Genomic DNA, 13,651 nt, shown 5'->3' with positions numbered 1-13,651 from the left:
ATATATATATATATATATATATATATATAAATTTTTATTGCTATCCACTACCTATTATATAACAGAAGTGTTCTTACGCATGTATGTAAAATTATTTTGCCGCTCTTCAGTGTATCAAACTGAAAGACACCTGTAAACTCATTTTCAGATCACGTGCAGTAAAAATAAAGTTAAATGAATTCAAGTTCAGTGATGTGTACCGTTCAGCTATGTTTACAGACAGATCAGGCTTAATTCTATATGTGGCGGTCTATCTGGAGATACTGCAGCAAGTGCAAACAGACTCTAAAGTCACAGCAGACTCACCATTATTGCTGGCGCTCAATCACAATACAGATGAGACTGACGTCTGGATCGCAAGAGATTTTTTTCAGATTGTTTTAGAAGAAAACAATAGAGAGATATTCTTCGGCGCCGATGGCGATCTGTAGAGACGCGGTGGAGATGATCTGATGTCGGAGTCCTGCACAACGTAATGAGAGTTTCCCTCTCTGAGATTTGAACTAATCTGCACTGGAGCGGCTTCAGTGATTTATCAGAGCAACTCTACAGCGACACCTGGCGATTACATAGAGGAACTGCTGGATGTTTTCTTTAATAAATTCCTCTGATGGCAAAACTGAATTTTCAGCAGTCATTACTCCAGTCTTTAGTGTCACATGATCATTCAGAAATTCTAATGCTGAAATATGATCTTGAAAAAAAAAGATTATTATTTTTTTGGGGAAACCGGAATACATATTTTTCAGAATTTCTATTTTCTACTTTTGTCTTAACCATTTTAATGCATCCTTGCTGAATAAATGAATGAATTTCTTTCAAAATTTTTAATAAAATTCTACTGACCCCAAACATTTCAAATGTAATAATATACAGTAGTATAAAAAGGTATAGTATAGTGAACTCTTCTTCATTTCCGCTGTTTATCTGGATATGTAATTTGGAGCACAAATGAGACCTGAGGCTGTGCAAGTGTAAGAGCTGCATCAGCTTTATAAAATTTTTATACAGATAATGCATTTCAGATGGGAACGAACAGAACAGAATGATCAAAGATGTGTATCCTAAGCTCTGACACATCCTGTTGTTATTATTATTCATAGAACTAGACACAGACTCATATCTGGCCCCCAGACCTCCTTATAAAGAGTACGACTGACAGCACCCTGTCATTACCGCTCCTCTCCACTCTCTCTCTGATGACTGTAGCCTCTGGGCACACACCTGAGTGCACACTGCATACTTCCTGTCCTTTGAGGATATAGCAGAGACATCCTGAATGGTTTCATTTCAGGAACAGTAAATGAGTGAAAATAAATCAGCTTCTGGAGAATCTTGGTGTAACCCCACTGTAGCAAAATTGTAAAAAAATAAAATAAAAAAAAATCACACAAAAATTAAAATTTGCTTAGAATGTACTCATTCAGGCTATTCAGGATATAGATTAGTTTGTTTTTTCATTGGAACAGATTTGGAAAATTTTGGCATCACATCACTTGTTCATGGGGTGAATGGGGTGCCATCAGGATGAGAGTCCCAACAGCTGAGAAAGACATCACAATAATCCGTACGTAAAAAAACCCCCAATGTTTTAACCAATTCCTATTGCATTATAAATGTGGTTGTTGTAATATGAACACATTGCTTTTGCTAAAAAGTTTTTCCACATCTTTCCTGTGTTTTTAATAGCGCAAATATGTCGCCCTCTGCTGGTAACGTTAAAGCTGTGGTATTTCTGAGATTCAGAGGGTGTCACAAACAATAGCTTTATTCATTATAACAGTAGTACTTTAAATGGCTATAAAGAACAAGGATAACAGAAGCTATCATTAATATACTGTGTTTTATTTGTATAGTATGAAAAAATAGTATGTAGGTACAGGATTCAAAAGTGCACAATATTAGAAATGTGTAAATAGCCAGTAGTAAAATGTTGTTACAGAGACTAAGATGGATACATAACCCTCGTTCCATTTTTTGTTTATCCATTTATACCAGCATTTCAATAGTTGCATGTTTGATTGTCATATTTTTATTTTGTCTGTGCTCAACTGACATTTAAAAAATCCTCTTTGCTTTTTTGCCATAGGGTCAATAAAACAATAGTAATGCACATACTATATAATATAAGCACTGTTTCCACTTTGCTCTGTTGCCCCTGACTTGTGTCTACTCAGAAGGAAAAATCAGTGTTCTGTGGTGATCATTCTGGTTATTTTTCAGCAATTTAGTATAGCATGTTACAGCTGAGAATATCTGACTGGCATGCTCCAGGTTTTCAGGTTTTTGCAGGATTTCTTTGAAGGACTTCATGGTTTCTTAGGCTTGGTGTTGGTTCGTGCTGACTGCTGCACTTTGACACTGGTTGATGCAGACCTCGAACCCTCTAGGTTTTGAGCTGTGCAGGTGTATGTTCCTTGGTCAACCTCTCTGACCTCGTCCACCAGCAGTATTGTCTGAGTTCGCTGTCGGTTCTGTCCATCCACCTGCACTGTCTGCACACTGTCCTGGGTGTACAGCGGGCGCCCGATCTGATAATACAAAACATAAATTATCATTTAAAAGAAGTCTTTTAAATAATAGAAATATCATTTAATTGAATGTAATTTTTGTTTATGTATGTTCTGATAAGTTGTGTGTCTTTTCTCTAGTCTAACCTTTTGTCCAGGATATTCCCAGGTAAAATCCACCACCACGTCCTGCTTTCCTATCACAGTGCATGTCACCTGGAGATTCTGTCCCACTGCCACAGTGTCGGAGGAGGCCTGGATCGCAGGAGACGGAGGAGCGGCAGGATCTGCCGGGGTATAGACATTCTGAAATCATTTCTGAAATTTCTAAAGTCTGATTTATATGGTCGTGTGCTTATGTACCGGTTTCAGTTTGCTGTTGTGTGCTAACAACAGAGGAAATACTCACAGTTGACATAGATGAGCATGTATTTGGTTGAGCTCTGGCGAAGGTTTCCCAGGCTTGCTACACAGTACAGAGATCCAGCATGATACTGCTTCGGTCTGTGGATGGTGAAACCCTTCTTGACATCAAAGGAAATTTCTCGTCCATCCACCTTCACCTCCACTGGAGGAAATTCCTGGTGTAAAGTCACCTTTGCTAGCGGAGAAGTCACCTGACAGGGCAGGACGGTGGGCCAGCTAGTGCGAAGCTGAATGACCTCGTAATAGTCAGCGGAAGGTACAAACAACTCCTGAGGGTCTGAGAGAGGAATGGCAACAGACAATTGTCATCTCTAAATTTAAAGGTGACATATCATGAAAATCTGACTTTTTCCATGTTTAAGTGCTATAATCGGGTCCCCGGTGCATCTACCAACCCAGAAAATGTGAAAAAGAAGTCATTTGTTTTTGGCTGCAAGCTTGTGAAAAAACGAGTCGCTAAGATTTTGCTCCACCTGTGACATAGAAAGGGGATCTTATTATAATATTACTCCCCCTTCGAGCAAAGCATGCTAACTGTTCTGTTTTTGGCTCAGAAGTTTAAACTAATATGGTTTAAGACGCATGATTTCAGTGCGATAGACGTAAAAAGGGGCATAATAGGTCTCCTTTAAATTGAAATTCAAATAGTGATATTATGCAGTATGTAAATGATACAGTCAGTAATTATTGCAAAATAATTAGGATCAGGGCAGAAACCATAAAAACATTTTCATTACTTGAAATAAAATTAACTATATCATTGATTAAATTAAGTATAAATAATGTTGTATTATATTTTATTTCAGCTAGTTGACAAAGCAACATTTTTTCATTTTCATTTAGTTTGTTGAAGCTCTAAAATAACTAAAACTAAATAAACTTAAACTAAAATAAAATGGAATTCAAAATATTAACAAAAACTATAATGGTATATCAATGATTCTAAAATAACACTGGTGAAGACATATTTTATCTAATAATATTTTTTTAAATAATCTTTTTATTTAATAATCAATTTATTTTTCATTTATTAATTATTATATAACTTCATTATTATATATATTTTTGAAATTATTGTCTTAAAGCTTCTGCTAAGAAAAACATAGTTCATTGCAATGTATTAAACATGGGTCTAGCAACTTTTTTTTTAAAAATTTTTTATTTTGTGAAATCTGTTAACTGACTGCCCAAAATCTGCAGACTGCCTATCGCTTTTGGCAACTAGGGTTGACACATCCAAAGTACAGAACTTTTAACAGTTTTAATTTTAGATTTACGTCATGTTTTTGTTACCTATAAAATACTATAATTTGCACTCTGTTCATCACATTATATTCTCATATTACCCGAGAAAAAGATGAAGACTTTGACGCCTTTGTCATACTGTTTTCTGCAGTCTTTATCCTCACAGTACATAGGATAGCAGGTGAACTCCCCTGTATCTGCCGCTGTTGAATTTGCCAAAAACAGTGTACGATAACGTTCATGCTGAACTGTCCTGAAAATACAGACAAAAAACCAATTGATTATTGAACGCAATCTAATGTGATCACAGATTTAATCACTCAGATATTAGCTCATACCTGAGTCGTCCTTCATCATCCTCTTCCAGATATGCAGGAACAGCCCACTCTACAGGATTTCCTTTACATCTCAGCTCTAACGTATCGCCTGCATGGACAGTCAGCGTGTCCCCTGCTTTCTGGAACCTTCCCTTGTTTACCACCTGAGTGAGGTATGTCTGAGCTTCTTTAGGGGTCTCGGGGGTGGTTTTCACTTTAGGTTTGGAAGCAGGAGTCTTTCCTGGTCCCTTCCCAGATTTGGACTTGCCATTTGGTCTCTTCTCAGCTTTGGTCTTCAGGTCAGGTTCGACCTTTTGGCACATGCCTGTTTTTCATGTGACAAACCATTCGAAAACCATTCTGAAAGACTCTGTTCATATTTATTATGCTTTTAAAGATTTAAAAATATATATATGTTTATAAGTACACTCAGTAATTTTTACATTTATGCATTCAGCAGACACTTTTATCCAAAGTGACTTTGAGTTGATTTCAAAGTGCATTTTACCAGTTCATGTAGTCCCTGAAAACTGAACCCATAAATTTGAGTTTCATGCAAAACAAAAGCATTTTATATGCAACTTTTGATAAATGTTTTACATGCATTGCGTTAATACTTGCTTTGTACAGTTATATTGTTTTTCACAGTTTGTATTACCGAGAATCGTATCTACATAATGTACAATATGGCCTCTTAAGAGGTAAGATACTCACCGAACTGAATGATCAAAAGAGAAACAAGAAGAGAAAATAGCACCACCCTCCACTTCATGGCAGAGAAAATTCACAGCAACCACAAACAAACTTTAGTTCACTCTGTTATACCTTAAGGATACATGCAGAGAAGGGAGAAATAGAAAGGTAGCAGGAGAGGAGGAACCGAGTGAGAGGTCAGATGTTAACCAGAGTCGCATGAACACCCTAAATTCCTCTGGTTACACTCAGTGGATCCTTTCTGTGTTCATTCTACCAATCAGGGTCTGAGGAGAGCTGACCATCCAACTGAAAAAGCAGCCAGTGTTTATTTAGCTGTAAAAACTCAGAGGCATCAGTGAAAACATTTGTCACAAGGCAATTTGTAATTATTGAAGACTTCGTGTAAAATTGATGCACAGTGTTATGCATGATTACTAGTATATTCTACATTATATTACATTTACTTCAGTTATTTTTCTGGTGTATAAAAACAATAGAGCTAAAAATGCTAAACTAAGATACTAGTGGCCTGTAAACTCATTGCCCAGTATTTGCTGTGGAATGACCCAGTTTTCTAAGTTTCTGTTTGATAAATGAACTTTTCCACAACATTCTAATTTATTGAGATGCACCTGTAGTTCAGATCTGATTAGTGCAACACAGGTAGGATCTTGTGAATGGTACTATTGTTTTTTGTGTCCTCACAGTTGAAAGTAAGATTAAAGTCCCTTAAGGGCACATCAGTTCACTCAGCAACTTAGAGGAGCAGCTATTTTCTAGTCATGCAAGTCCTATACTTTACTGAAATGTCCAAAACTTTTTTCCAAGCTTACATTTTGTTACATAAATAAAAATCAACAATGAACTCTGAGTTTCTTTATTCTCGATTCTCTTTATTTAGCTCAAATCTTATATCTTAATGCTTAATATTTAAAATCTTGATACCTAACTTTTTTCCCATTTGATCTTGCTAATGCACACTTACAGTATATTTGGGACCTTTTTTTTTTTAAATGATTGAAGCATTTTTTACCAACATAAACTATTGTTAAAATCTTTTGGTCAGTATGATACTTTTTATACTTTTATTCAGAAATAATGCATTAAATTGATCGAAAGTAACAGTAGACATTTATAATGTTAGGAGTAGTATCAATAAAGACTGGAGTAAAGATTCCTGAAAATTCAGCTTTGCCATCACATAAATTAAATTTTTTAAAGTATGTTAAAATAGAAAATTTTAACATACTTTAAAGCAATTTGTGGAACATAATATTGCGGTGTTCAATATTTCTATGAATAAATCTCTGACAGAGACTATCAGCCAATCACTGTGTGCATGTGTGCTTGCCTTCAGGTCAAATAAAAGAGCCATTATTGCTGGAATAAAGCAGAGCACATGATTTCCAGGGCTTTTGTATTTTGCTCAAAAGCTGCAGACTATTTACTATTCATCTTAAAAAGAGAAAAAAAGCCCTAGTCTTATGATTTGACTTAGTCTGTCATATGTGAGAGATGAAAAAGAGGCCCGAATTAATTGATCTGATTTGTAGATCTTTTTTTTTAGTACATTTACCCGCCACAGTGCCAGAGGATAGATATTTTTACTTTATAAAATAAGGTGCTATTGTATTGTATTGTTTTGCATTGTATTGCATTGTAAAAGTCCTGTGCTCACCATGAAGGAGGCTTTGGTTGGGTTTTGGGGTTGCCTCCAGATAATGAAGACCGTGAGTAACATTATGATCAGGATCACAGTTACACTCACAACACCCCAGATCTCCAGAAACAACAAAGATCTGATAGCTTTGCTCATCAGCAGTGACAGAATAAGCACCAACACAACTGCAAAATCAAAGATATGAAAGAAATTTGCTTATATAATGGTCCAAGTGGTCATATTTTTTTGGTACTTCTGTGGATTTACTAAGGAATTTACTAAGGTTTTCTACATACCAAGAAAAACTGTGCAGGTTGTAACAGTGTTTGAAGTTTCATTGGTAGGGTATGAAGGGGGTTTTAAAAACCCAAACGTCAAAGTTGTGGGTGTGCGCAAATCATTTCCCTCTGAAGCCGTCTCTTGATACCTTGAAAGAAACCACTTTTAGCTTCAAAGATTTGTATCATGGTGTTAGAAGGGAAGTTTGGAGCTGGGAATACAACCTTAGTATGAGAATACATATAGCCTCAAGTGTGTAGGAGAAGAGGTTTCCAATCGACATCATATCAACCAATGCCTTCATGTCAAATAAAAGAGCCATTATTGCTGGAATAAAGCAGAGCACATGATTTCCAGGGCTTTTGTATTTTGCTCAAAAGCTGCAGACTATTTACTATTCATCTTAAAAAGAGAAAAAAAGCCCTAGTCTTATGATTTGACTTAGTCTGTCATATGTGAGAGATGAAAAAGAGGCCCGAATTAATTGATCTGATTTGTAGATCTTTTTTTTTAGTACATTTACCCGCCACAGTGCCAGAGGATAGTGTGGCCACCATTGGACTCTGCCGTAAGCTGACTACAGTGATTTGAACATAAGTCCATCTCTGGCCATGGCGAACAGGACATGGGGCATTGGGAACATGGACCCCAAGAGACTGCAAATGAAATGAAATGTCTGTTACTGTTCCAATACATAACAGAGATTCAGATCTCAATGTGTGACTCCTTTACCTTGTTGACAGAGCGCACAGGGACCCGACTGCCACAACGTACTTTGCAGCAGCCCAGCCAATGTAAGCAAAGGCCACAGGCAAAGGACTCTGAACGCTGAGTCGGTAGTACGGCATCATCAAAGTGAGAGCAGCCGAAACGCCAAAGTACGCCAGGAAACAGATGAGCAGAGACACCACGATACCCACAGGTATAGACTTCTGAGGGTTCTTCACCTCCTCACCTGGCAAATCAGTTTAAAAGCATGACTAGAGATAATACACACTAAGTTTTAAAAGTTTGGGATGAGCTAAATTTTTTTTTTTTCATTTATATTTGTATTCAGCAAGGATGCATTGAATTGATTAAAAGTGACTGTTGCCAGAGCGCACAGGGACCCGACTGCCACAACGTACTTTGCAGCAGCCCAGCCAATATAAGCGAAGGCCACAGGCAAAGGACTCTGAATGCTGAGTCTGTAATATGGCATCATCAAAGTGAGAGCAGCCGAAACACCAAAGTCACTTTGATGATGCCATATTACAGACTCAACATTCAGAGTCCTTTGCCTGTGGCCTTCGCTACTTTCGAATATTTCATATTATCACTATTTTTACTGTATTTTGATAAAATAAATGCAGCCAAAGTGAACAAAAGACTACAAGAGAAAACATTAAAAAATTGCTCATTATTAATGTTTTCAGATTTACCTGTAGTTGCAATGCAATCAAAGCCAACAAATGCATAGAAACATGTAGCTGCCCCTGCAAGTGTTCCTTCAAATCCAAATGGAAAAAAGCCACCTACTCCATACTGAGTGGTGATGTTGATGGTGGATGTTAGGTTTAAAAAAAAAAGTTTTAGAAAAGAACTGAAGATATGACTGAATTTGCAGTAGCATGCTAACATACTAGTCCTACTATTTTTTGCCATAATGGAAAGAGTAGTATGCTATTTGGTATAGAACATACAGATTTGGCATTTTTACCTATTTTGTGTAACTTTTGTCAGACCAATCAAATAATGTGTCAAGAAAGATATAAAAAAAATGCAACTGATTTTATTTTTCCAAATGTGGTAGTTTGTGCATTCGATTAAAATTTGTATTATATGTACTTTATACTGCATCAAGTAGTATGCTAGTATTCTATACTGAACATACACAGATAATTTTAATATGTTTGCAGAGCGAAAGGATTACACTGAATATTACTACAGTACACTGCCAATTCCAATAAATAATAAATGCAAATGTACTCACTCATGCTTTGCTGTTGCATTCAGGATGATGTCTTCAGTGATAAACCAGTTCTGTAGGTTTCCCTTGATGAAGCCAGCGATGATGACAAATACCAACACCAGTATATTAACACTTCTAAATATCTTGTTGACCGTGGTTGATTCTTTCACGCATACGCAAGAAGACCTGTGAGAAAAATACGGTAAGTAATGTCTAAGCCTTTGCCATAGATGCTAAATAATGAACTAGACAGTGTATGATAGTCAGATACCAGAGAAAATCATTATGAGACCAGCTGCAAAGAAGTCTGGGTAAGCTGCCAGCCCAGGCAGGTTCATGGCTGCATATTTGCTAAAATAATTAGCCATCACATTTCCAATAAGATCATCGAATGTACCACTCTATGCCCTGGCCACACTTGATGTGCCTAAACCAAGAGAAAGCTCCGTTAGTATTTGACCTTTGACACTTTTATCTATCTATCTATCTATCTATCTATCTATCATAATATATTTGAATTTTTATAGGCCTTTAATTTCTATTTACCGATGACATAAGACAGTTGTAAATTCCATCCTGTGGTGAAGGCCCACACCTCTCCTACAGTCACATAGCTGTACAGAAAAGCAGAGCCAGTCTTAGGAACCCTTGCGCCAAACTCAGCATAGCAGAGCCCAGCAAAGACAGAAGCTAAAGCAGCAATGAAGAAGGAGATGATAATACTTGGTCCAGCCAGGGTCCGGGCCACCTCTCCAGAGAGCACATAAACACCGGCCCCTAAGGTGCTGCCCACTACCAAAGCCACCAGATCTAATGTTGTAAGACAGCGACGAAAGGTGGAGACCTCTCCCTCTGGTTCCAGGGGCTTCCTGCGGCACAGGCCCCTCAGGAAAGACCGCATTGACTGCATTATTGGCTGTTATAGGTGAGTGAGAGTAAAATTTTAAAGGTTTACTTTAATGCTAAATCAAATTTGTTTAAATGAATTGTTCACCCAAAAATGAACATTTGCTGAAAATGTACTCAACCTCAGGACATCCAAGATGTGGATGAGTTGTTTGTTTGGATTTGTTTCTTACAAACACACACTTGTGGATTATTGTGCTGTTTGGACTCTCATTCTGACGGCACCCATTCACTGCAGAGGATCCATTGGTGAGCAAGTGATGTAATGCTACATTTCTCCAAATCTGTTCCGAAGAACAAACAAACTCATCTACATCTTGTATGGTGTAAGGGTGAGTAAATCTTAAGCAAATTTTTGTTTTTGGGCGAACTATTTCTTTAAACGAATGACATTTTTCTGCATTTTTATTAAGCTAAAATTAATTTCGTTTTTATCATTTTATCATCATATCAAATGTCATTTTTAATATCATTTCCATGCTATTGTGTCTTTGGGCAACTAATCTGGATTATGCTCAGTAATCGGCCTGAAAAATAATAGTTTTTAATCCTTTGCATGCTGCTCATTTATTTGTCAATTCAATTGCCCTCCCATTTACCTTATCACAATGTCTTCATGTTTTCACAAGTACTGAGATGTTTTTCTTTGTTTCTTTGCTTTGAACTCTTAAAAAAACAAAAAAACAAAAACAAAAAAATCTCTAATTTAAGTATAAACAGATCACTAATATCCGTCACTAACTATCTTTATGATCCACAAATGATTTATTTTTAAAATCAAATTAAAGAATAAAACATGGTATAATGGATCCACTGTAAATTATTAAATCATTTCATTCAAGTGATTTTGAAAAAAAAAAAACTCAATCTCATTTTATAGGCTATTTTAACTTCATTAACATTACATTAATCTTTTCATTGGTGTATTGGTTCATGCAACAAAAATGATGCAGTCAGGTGTCCTTCACTTTCTACTGTAGCACTTATCCTCTTCTAAACTCTAGACAGAGGTCTGTTCTGTGGCTCCATGAGATAGTAATGAAGAAGGATAGACAAAGCTGCCTTCATGACTTGACAGCAAACGTCGAAGTTGTGGGTGTGTGCAAATCACTTTCCTCTGAAGCAGTCTCTTGATACCTTGAAAGAAACCACTTTTAGCTTCAAAGATTTGTATCATGGTGTTAGAAGGGAAGTTTGGAGCTGGGAATACAACCTTAGTATGAGAATACATATAGACTCAAGTGTGTAGGAGAAGAGGTTTCCAATCGACATCATATCAACCAATGCCTTCAGGTCAAATAAAAGAGCCATTATTGCTGGAATAAAGCAGAGCACATGATTTCCAGGGCTTTTGTATTTTGCTCAAAAGCTGCAGACTATTTACTATTCATCTTAAAAAGAGAAAAAAAGCCCTAGTCTTATGATTTGAATTTTTCTTTGATTGAATGATTGAATGATTGAATGACAATCTCATTTTATAGGCTATTTTAACTTCATTAACATTACATTAATCTTTTCATTGGTGTATTGGTTCATACAACAAAAATGATGCAGTCAGGTGTCCTTCACTTTCTACTGTAGCACTTATCCTCTTCTAAACTCTAGACAGAGGTCTGTTCTGTGGCTCCATGAGATAGTAATGAAGAAGGATAGACAAAGCTGCCTTCATGACTTGACAGTGGTCGGCTGGCACACGTTCTCTTTGTGTAGTGGCTTTCTAAAATCTGCCAACTGGAGATTTACAATCCATGCTAATCCTGCCAGGAATCTGCTACACACTGCATTCTATAGCACTGATTACATGCCATGCCAACATAAATGTACAGAACATAGAGCTGCAAAAAAGTTCTATTAGTACTATTCTACTGCAAAAATTGGACTTTTCTATTGTGACTATTTTATGTAGGAAACTGTTATTCGTTAATTTACATGCATTATTTTATGTTTTCTAAAATGCATGTGAACTGAAGCAGGATTTGAAATATTTTCCTTATTAATTAATTAATTAAATTTTTTTTTTTTTTGCATTTATTTACACCTGCTGTTGCACTGAAAATATGCACTGAATGCACTGAAGTAATGCATGATAAAAAGAAGAGCCAAACAAAAAAGTTATGACTATAATGATAAAATGTTATGACTATAATGACTAAAGAGCTTGCAAAGACATTTCTTAACGCATTGAATCAGTAAGTGAATGTTTGTTTCTTTATCTTTGCAGTCTGTATCTTTGTAATAACCATCTAAATATATCCGTCCCTTTCACACCAATAAGGCCAAATGATTTTTACAACAATATATACAAGAGTGGACTGTTTGACCCACCCACTGAATGGCATTAGCAACAAAGTAGCCTTTCGTTCCACATTTTCTCACTGGCCCCATAATGTGCTCATAATTGCAGCCAAGGCACAGGGTGAGGATAAAATTCCATGTTGAAAACCAAAGAAAGATTTATAACATTGCTGTGAGGTTATGATGACCATCTATCTCAGCAAATATTCACACAATAAAACAGGACATGGTTTCATACAAGAAACAAATAGGACATTCTTATTTATTAAACAATTTCAACAAACAGTTCACTTTCTGTACACTAAATGGCAGCCCAGCTTTGCCATGATTTCCTGTTTACTGACTACAAAGAAATCAGGACTTAGATGGTGACCTTCATGATTTGTAGTGCAGAAAGTTAACACATTTAATAATGCTTTATGTGACTCCAGCAATTAAAGCATGTTTTACCATTAACTGTAACAAATGTGTTTGAAAAATACTGTCATTATGTGAGTGTAATGAGATGACACTGTATTTAGGAAGAAAAGTTTACTGTAAATGCGTAGTGGCTGTATCGGCCCCCTCTCCCTCCGTTCTGCTCTACTATGCTGTTCTGATCTTGGATTCCTCACCCTCTTACCGGAATGACAGAAAGGCTCGGACAGAAATAGCCCTGTCACAATCTCACGCCAAGGCAGACATGATCAGCCACTGGATACTAAGAGCATATCAGAAAACACTCTCTGCTTTTCTCTTGAAGTTTATTCAGAAGACACTGTGTTTAACTTACCGTAGTTTGTACATAGCTGCAATTCAGAGTGCTTCATTAACTGTTCATATAAACAGTTTAAAAGATGTCTCTGCCAAATATGGGTTAGGCTGCATTTCCAAGCAAGATCTTTCCTCAAGATCTTTTACGTTTACTCTTTCAACTTCATGGCTATATAATTAAGCCTGTATGCACACTGCTGTGAAAATTTTTTGCACCCTTCCAGTTTTTTTTTTTTTGCATATTTGTCACACTTAAACGATTCAGATCATCAAACACATTTTAATATTACACACAGATAATGCAAGTAAATACAAAATGCAGTTTTTAAATGCTGATTTCGTTTATTAAGGGAAAAAGCTGTCCAAACTGGCCCTAGATGAAAAATGAATTGCCCCCTCCTGTTAAACCATGAAAGAACTGTGAATAACCACATTATTTTAGAAAGCTGAGTTAAATTTCACTAGCCACACTCAGGCCTGATTACTGCCAGACCTGTTGAATCAAGAAATCACTTAAATAGAACCTGTTTGACAAAGTGAAGCATGCTTAAAGAGCAACACATCATGCCACGATATAAAGAAATTCAAGAGCAGATGAGAAACAAAATAGTTG

General features: G+C 36.4%; 2 protein-coding genes and 1 pseudogene across 2 annotated transcripts in view; all 3 read right to left on the bottom strand.

Moving 5' to 3' along the window:
• LOC107750366 (NEDD4-binding protein 3 homolog) overlaps positions 1-501 on the bottom strand; it is a 24,112-nt gene extending 23,611 nt beyond the window's left edge. The window contains exon 1 of the mRNA XM_016565727.1: positions 307-501. The gene's annotated coding sequence lies outside the window, so the exon portion shown is untranslated. The remainder of the gene's footprint in view (positions 1-306) is intronic.
• Positions 502-2,309: 1,808 nt separating this feature from the next.
• Positions 2,310-4,821, bottom strand: LOC107750380 (platelet-derived growth factor receptor-like protein). The gene is made up of 5 exons (XM_016565746.1): positions 4,520-4,821; positions 4,283-4,434; positions 2,920-3,213; positions 2,658-2,797; positions 2,310-2,531 (listed from the first exon to the last, which is right to left on the bottom strand). Exons 1-5 carry the CDS (start codon positions 4,819-4,821, stop codon positions 2,310-2,312), a joined length of 1,110 nt encoding a protein of 369 aa, XP_016421232.1.
• Positions 4,822-7,317: 2,496 nt separating this feature from the next.
• Positions 7,318-9,985, bottom strand: LOC107750379 (cationic amino acid transporter 2-like; annotated as a pseudogene).
• Between the last annotated feature and the right edge of the window lie 3,666 nt (positions 9,986-13,651).

The sequence above is a fragment of the Sinocyclocheilus rhinocerous genome, unplaced genomic scaffold, assembly GCF_001515625.1.
Source record: "Sinocyclocheilus rhinocerous isolate Xijiao unplaced genomic scaffold, SAMN03320098_v1.1 scaffold1053, whole genome shotgun sequence".
NCBI classification, from domain to species: domain Eukaryota; kingdom Metazoa; phylum Chordata; class Actinopteri; order Cypriniformes; family Cyprinidae; genus Sinocyclocheilus; species Sinocyclocheilus rhinocerous.
This window is presented reverse-complemented; position numbering and strand designations above follow the sequence as displayed.